The sequence below is a fragment of the Dipodomys ordii genome, unplaced genomic scaffold (assembly GCF_000151885.1).
Source record: "Dipodomys ordii isolate 6190 unplaced genomic scaffold, Dord_2.0 Scaffold16054, whole genome shotgun sequence".
Lineage (NCBI taxonomy): Eukaryota > Metazoa > Chordata > Mammalia > Rodentia > Heteromyidae > Dipodomys > Dipodomys ordii.
The window spans coordinates 1-7,532 of record NW_012283266.1 but is presented as its reverse complement, the minus strand read 5'-3'; the positions used below and the strand labels follow the sequence as shown (position 1 = coordinate 7,532).

The 7,532-nt window shown below is 38.8% G+C and overlaps 1 protein-coding gene across 1 annotated transcript; it reads left to right on the top strand.

The window, feature by feature from the left end:
• Nucleotides 1–1,128: 1,128 nt before the first annotated feature.
• LOC106002663 (coiled-coil domain-containing protein 66-like) lies at nucleotides 1,129–4,612 on the top strand (the record flags this gene model as incomplete). The annotated part of the gene is made up of 3 exons (XM_013037508.1): nucleotides 1,129–1,602; nucleotides 4,173–4,338; nucleotides 4,509–4,612. Coding segments are annotated over exons 1-3 (718 nt in total), but the record flags the coding sequence as incomplete, so codon positions are not given.
• Nucleotides 4,613–7,532: the final 2,920 nt, after the last annotated feature.

Sequence of the window (7,532 nt, the reverse complement as noted above, 5' to 3'; positions counted from 1 at the left end):
GGCAAACCAAAAGTGGTGCTGTGGCTCAAGTGGTAGAGTGCTCGCCTTGAGCTGCAGAGCTGAGGGACAGCACCCAGGCGTAGAGTTCAAGCCCCACGACTGACAAAAAAAAAATAAATAAATAAAAAGAATTTATTTATTTTTTGCCAGTCATGGGGCCTGAACTCTGGGCCTGGGCAGTGTCCCTCAGCTCTTCAGCTCAAGGCTAGTGCTCTACCACTTGAGCCACAGCATCACTTCCAGCTTTTTCTGCTTACGTGGTGCTGAGGAGTCGAACCCAGGGCCTCATGCATGCAAGGCAAGCACTCTACCACTGAGCCACTTTCCCAGTCCCCAAAAAAAGAATTTTTTAAGATGGTAAAATAATGCCATGTTTGTATTGAAACAGTTGTGATCAACTGCAAAAATAATTTGATTTGGGGGCAACAAAAAATTTCTAGAGATCCTTAAGAATAAGGACTAGGTGAATAACAAGAGTTCCTATATTAAAGTTTCCAGCTCAGAGTAGGCATGAGAGAAAAAGTGTTCGGGGTTTTGGGGAAAAGGAGGTTAAATAATTACTAAAAGAGCAAGAAATTGGAATTAGGAAATATATGACAGGTAGAGGTTAGAACTCATTTGATGTTCTTGGTTATAAGTTTAAGTGAAACCAGTTAGCATGGCTATTTTTCTCTGTGGGTGAAGTTACACACTTGTAAAGTTGTCTTGCCAGGGATGGGATTTGCTAAATATTTGTGACAGAAAACAGAGCAAAAAATGGAAAAATAAGGTTTAAGATTGTTAAGAAGGGAAATGAGAGCCAGAGAAATGTAGTATCAACAGATTACATACCCTAGTCCAGATGAAGATTGTTGGAATTGGGATATGGGAGGAAGTGAGTTGGAAAAAAATTAGATGATAGTCGTTCAATAATTGAAATTGAGGTTATGAACAAGTTACAGTTGTGGGTAGTTACAAGGTCAAGATAAGAGAAAATTGTTAGGGTGTAGTACACGTCTTAATCGCAGCACTCTAAAGGCAGAGGTAAAATATTGTGAGTTCTAGGCCAGGTTGGGCTGCATAATCAGACCCTGTCTCAAACAACAATGACAACCACAAAAGTTTATTTTTCCAAGACAGCAGTACATGAAAAAAAAAAGTTTTTTTTTTAACAGATGGGAAATAAGAGCAAGATTACAAAATGTCCTTTAAGAACAAAGCACACTGGACACCTTCTAAAGTCAACACAAAATTCTTATATTGGGAGTGAAAAACTTTTGCAAAAGAAGACAGTTGGTTCAGAAACTTCACAGTCAAAAAGTGAAAAGAATAGAATGACAGTTACACCCACTAAGGATTTATATAAGCACTATGAAGATAAAGACTGTGTTCATATCCAAACAGAAGTATCATCTGCAACCCCTAATATAAAGAAGACTCGAAACACCATAAATCCATCTTTAGTAATTGAAGAGAAGCCTCATAAAAAACACAACATAACTGAAAACATGAGTAGCAGTTTGGTGTGTCTAACACAAGACCAACTACAACAGATTTTGATGAGTATAAACCAAGGAAATGGATCTGTTTCTCTGACTAACAGTGAAAATGATGAGAAAACAAGTAAGATTTTTCTGTTTTGTTGAATATTTTTTCAGTATGTACTTTAGATTTTCTGATTGATTGGCTTTTATATAACTGCCTCTTTGGTTTCAATTTAACGTCTTTAAAAATTAATTATCAAAAATAAAATAAAAATGATCTGTTATCTAAAATTTCTTTTGTAGTTATGCCATAGTTTAGATTAGTGCTCAAAGTATCCTTAAGAAAACTAGTTTCTGTGTACTCCATTAAATATGTTAATACAAGCAGGGTGCTAGTAGTTCACCCCTGTAATCCTAGGTATTCAAGAAGCTGAAATCTGAGGATCATGGTTTGAAGCCAGCTGGGGAAGGAAAGTGTGAGATTCTTATGTCCATTAAACTGAGAAAAAGCCAGAAGTGGTGCTGTGGCTCAGGGGGTAGACTGCTAGCCTTGAGCAAAAAAAGCTTAAGGACAGCACCTGGGCCCAAAGCCTCAGGACGGGCATGCGCACACAGACACACATACAAAGATGTTAATACAGAAAATTGTACATATTTTAGAATTTAGGAGACTTAACATGTAAGGTAATTATATAAAACAGTGTTTTGTTTTTTAAAATGTTATTTTAAATGAAAAGGAGACTTCCCTTGTACTTCAGTTGCTGACAGACATTGCTCCTCTGTCCCTGTACATGTTCTGCCTTCAATTCATATTAAGGTCTGCCTTAAATCCTTTAGCCAATGTCAGATACAGTTACATAAACATAGTGTGTCATAAACTTTCTGTTTCACAATGTCAGGGCTCTGCCCTTTTTTGGGGAGGGGTCCAGTCGTGGGGCCTGAACTCTGGGCCTGGGCACTGTCCCTCAGCTCTTCAGCTCAAGGCTAGCAGTCTACCACTTGAGCTACAGCGCCACTTCTGGCTTTTTTTTTTCTGCTTATGTGGTACTGACGAATGGAACCCAGGGCCTCATGCATGCAAGGCAAGCACTCTACCACTTAGCCACCTTCCCAGCCCCAGGGCCCTGTCTTATGTTTACAATACTTCTAATTTTATCTCTGACCTAAGGAATTGTAAATATGAAAATAATGGAGAAATATCATTAAATTTTTATTAGACAGTAGCAGAAAATATAAATTTGGCAGTCTCTTTAGGCCTCCCAACTAGCTTGAGGGTCAGGTACCTGCTATACATTCCCAACTTGTTGACAATGTAGTCATTACCCTATTTTAATTGATATTTTTCAGTTAAAATAAGGGAACTTGATTTTGTCTTTCAGCTTAGATTGCTAGCTCAAACAACAAAAATAACAACTTGACATAGTGAGAAAGAATATTAGCAGTTAAAGCACATTTTATCTAATCATGATAGGATCTTTTTTGGGGATGGGGGAGGCGGGGCATGGGGCTTGAACTCTGGGCCTGGGCACTGTCCCTGAACTCTTCAGCTCAAGGCTATTGCTCTACCACTTGAGCCACAGCACCACTTCTGGTTTTCTGGTGGTTAATTGGAGATAAGAATCTCACAGACTTACCTGCCCAGGCCGGCTTTGAACCGTGATCCTCAGATCTCAGCCTCCTGAGTAGCTAGGATTACAGGCATGAGCCACTGGCATCTGGCTTGATAAGAGGATCTTGTATTAACTGTGCTTTCTCTTTTTGAGGAGCTAGAACAGTTCTGGGGCTAGCATATGAGCCCTTGACAAAATATTTGATGTAGCTAGTATAAGTAGGTAGGCCAGAGATAATGGTTCATGGAAAAGGTGTTCTTTTTTTCAAGTTGTGGGGATTGAACTCTGGGCCTGGGCACTGTCCCTCAGCTCTTCAGTTCAAGGCTAGCACTCTACCACTTGAGCCACAGCACTACTTCTAGCTTTTTCTGCTTATGTGGTGCTGAGAAACTAAACCCAGGGCCTCATGTATGCAAGGCAAGCACTCCACCACTGAGCCACCTTCTCAGCCCTCAAGGAAAGGTTTTATTGTCAGTCATGGGCTTGACCCCAGGTCCTGGATATTATCCCTGAACCTTTTTTTTCTTTTTCCTCAAGGCTAGCACTCTACCACTTTGAGCCATAGTTCTACTTCCAGTTTTTAGGTGGTTAACTGGAGATGAGAGCCTCATGGCCTTTCCTGTCCCAGCTGGCTTCAAACCTCAGTCCTCAGATCTCAGCCTCCTGAATAATGAGGATTTCAGGTGTTAGCCACCACCACCCACTCATGGAAAAGTTTTTCTCTGATTTCACTGGTAGATTTTTAAAATAGAATATAATCAAGATATTGGGCTTTTACTAAGCTATTTAAGTTAATTCCCTTTTAGGTTGTGACATATAATTTGTGAAAGTATGTTTAGCAAGAGTAAAAATTGAGGTTTCATCTCTGATGTTATTTTCTTATTTGATACAAGAAGTTGTATGGCTGTGGCCATGAGCAGCCACTTTGTATATAGATCTAGTTCCCCTCTTTTTTGGGCAGAAACTCAAGGATGATTTTAAGAGTTAATATATAAGATGTCTTTAAGCTGTATAGAAGTATGGCAGGGTAAGGAATTATAATAAATACAGTTTAGTGTTAATTTAAAAATACACATTTCCACCCCCACCCCCTCCCCAGGTCAGGACAGTCTACATTTAAAAAATATTCTGAATGAGCCAGAGGATGAGAACATCATGGGCTTACTACAAAAAAAAGAGGCTGTTTTATCCACCCTAGATGAAAATAAATCTCTCTTCAATAAAAATCAGGAAGCAACTGAACAATATGAACAGAAAACTGTCATGTATGTAACTCATACTTGTATTTCTGATATCATCTTGGGAATATGGTTTTGCTATATGTGAAATACTCTAAAGATCTTGCTACTTAAAAGCTTATTAATATTTATGGAATTAGCCATATAAATACATAGTGTTAAGGTTTCTGTTTCCTTTTGTGTGTGTTTTACCTTAGAAAAAATAAATGGCAACCAGCTGACATATTTAGTACTCTGGGAGAAAGGGAACGTGATAAAAGTTTGTTGGAAGCAAAAAGAGCCCAGTGGCGGAAAGAGCTAGGTAGGTAATTTTTGTACCTTATGTTATAGTTTTGTTGGCGTGTGAAACATAGAGGATGAGTCATTATCTTTTATGTATTATTAAAAGTCTTGTTTTTGTTATATTAGATACCTGTAAGTATTAGATATCTGTAAGTGCATAAAGAGCTTTGTGATTTCACATTACTTTGTGTCTTTTTATTTGATACTTTGTGATATCCCTGAGCCCTTGTCGCTGAAGCAAATTTATCATTTTTCTTTATAGTACTGTGGTTTTGTACTTAGGTCCCTGAACTTCTTTAGGTACTCTACCATTTGAACTATGCCCTTAAAAGTTTCCTCTTTCCTATTTTTCCATTACAGAAATGCTTTGGGTTTAAGAATAACTTCAGTTTAAAAATAATTCAGCTGGGTGCTGGTGGCTCACACCTGTAATCCTAGCTACCCAGAAGGCTGAGATCTGAGGATTGCAGTTCAAAGCCAGACTGGGCAGAAAAGTCCCAGAAGTTGTTTTTTTTCTTTCTTTCTTTCTTTTTTTTTTTGTCTGTTGTAGGGCTTGAACTCTGTCCCAGGCACTGTCCCTGAGCTCTTCAGCTCAAGGCAAGAACTTTACCACTTGAGCCACAGCACCACTTGCGGTTCTCTGGTGGTTTATTGGAGATAAGAGTCTCACAGACTTTCCTGCCTGGGCTGGCTTGGAATCACTATCCTCAGATCTCATCCTCCTGAATAACTAGGATTATAGACGTGAGCCACCAGTGCCCAGCTCCTGAGAGACTTTTATCTCCAATAAACTACTCAAAAGCCAGAACTGGTGCTGTGGCTCAAGTGGCAATCACAAAAAGGCACGGGGACAGCGCCCAAACCCTGAGTTCAAACCCCAGGACCAGCAAAAATAATAATAATAATTATTGAGCACTGCTGTCTCATATCTGTAATCTAGCTATTTAGGAGGCTGATATCTGAGTATCCTATTTCAAAGCCAGCTCAGCCAGAAATCTCTTGACTAAAAAAAAGTAGGTATGGCTCAAATTGTAAAGTGCCATCAGTGAGGGATAAAGCCAAGCAGGAGTGGGAGGCCCTGAGGTTAAGCCCAGTACCAATACTAGGAAAAAAAAAAATCAACAGCTGAGTACAATGGCATATGCCTATCATCACAGCAGCAAGGGAGGCTGAGAAGGGGAAGATCTGTTTTTGGTCAGCTGAGACAGAAACGGTAGTGAGACTCCATTGTAGTGGAAAGAAACTGGGTGTAATGGTGAGACATCTGTCATCTATGACAGGAAACCTATATAGATGGATCATATCCAAGCAGGAAGAAAGACTGACTCACCCATCTCAAAAATAACTAGTCAGAAAAGGGCTTGAGCCAGGCTTAGTGTTGAGTTCTAGCATAGCAAGCCCTGAGTTCAGACATAAGTATGACCATAAATACATTAAACAAATTTAAAAATAAACACAGTTCTAGTTTTTTTTTTTTTTTAAGATCAATATGAAGCCCAGCGCTAGTGGATCCAGGTTCAAAGCCATCCTGTGCAGAGAGATCCATGTGATTCTTAACCAGCAAAAAGCCTGAAGTACAAGTGTGGCTCAAGTGGTAAAGTCCCAATCTTGAGTGAAAAAGCTGAGAGAGAAAGCAAGACCCCAAGGCCCTAAGACTAAGCTCCAGTACTGGCAAAAAAGAAAAACAAAAGCTATAGACAAGGGAATGAATTCATTTTGGAAGTTAAGATAACACAGCAATGAAGAATTTGTATTTATGTTAGTCTGATCTGTGTTGCTATCACAGTATTAGCCTTAATTTTTGTTTTGTTTCATTTATTTGGCAGTACTGGTTTTGAATTCAGGGCCTCATGCTGAGAGGCAGGCACTGTACCACTAGAGCCACACACATCTATTTTGCTTTACTTATTTCTAAATATACTTGTGCTTTTGCCAGGAACCAGCCTTGGGCCCTAATCATCCTGCATATTTCTTATACAGCTAGGATTAGAGGTGTATATCACCAGACATGGCTCATCTATTGAAATTGGGATCTAAATAACATTTTTCCCTAGTTGGCTTTCAACCTCAATACTCCTGATCATTATGTCACAAGTAATGAGGATTACTGATATATGCCATCACGCTCAACCCTTTTTTCTTTTAATGCATTTAACTTAACAATATGCAATGCCAAATTACTCAAATAATACAGAGCTACATGCCCAGATCTCTCCCCCTTTACAGTATTTTGTGGGTTTCATTATGCTATTTCCATGTTTGTGTGTATAATGCACTTCAATCTTCATCCCCTACCTATTCTTCCCACTAATCCTCCCCCATCTCAAACAGTCTTCCTTTTATACTCATGTTCCATGATCATGACTATCATCATCAACATCATTGGAGTTTATGTGTGACTGAACAAATGTGATTCTTGGCTTTTTAAACTTGGTTTATCTTGCCAAACATGATGATCTGTGGTTCCAGCCATTTTTCTGTACACCACATAATTTCATTCTTCTTTATGGCTAAATAATATTTCATACTTAAGACTAGCCCTCTACTACTTGAGCCACAGCTCCACTTTTTTGCTGGTTAATTGGAGATGGGAGTTTCATGGACTTTCCTGCCTGGGCTGGCTTCACACTGCTATCCTCAGAACTCTGCCTCCTGAATAGCTAGGATTACAGGCACCACCAGCACCTAGCTTATTTTTTGTTTTTTGGTGTTGTTTTGATAATAGTCATTGTGATTGGAATGGAATAGAATCTGTGTAGTTTTGATTTGCATTTCTTTCTTCTTTCTTTCTTTCTTTCTTTCTTTCTTTCTTTCTTTCTTTCTTTCTTTCTTTCTCTCTCTCTCTCTCTTTCTTTCTTTCTTTCTTTCTTTCTTTCTTTCTTTCTTTCTTTCTTTCTTTCTTTCTTTCTTTCTTTCTTTCTTTCTTTCTTTCTTTCTTT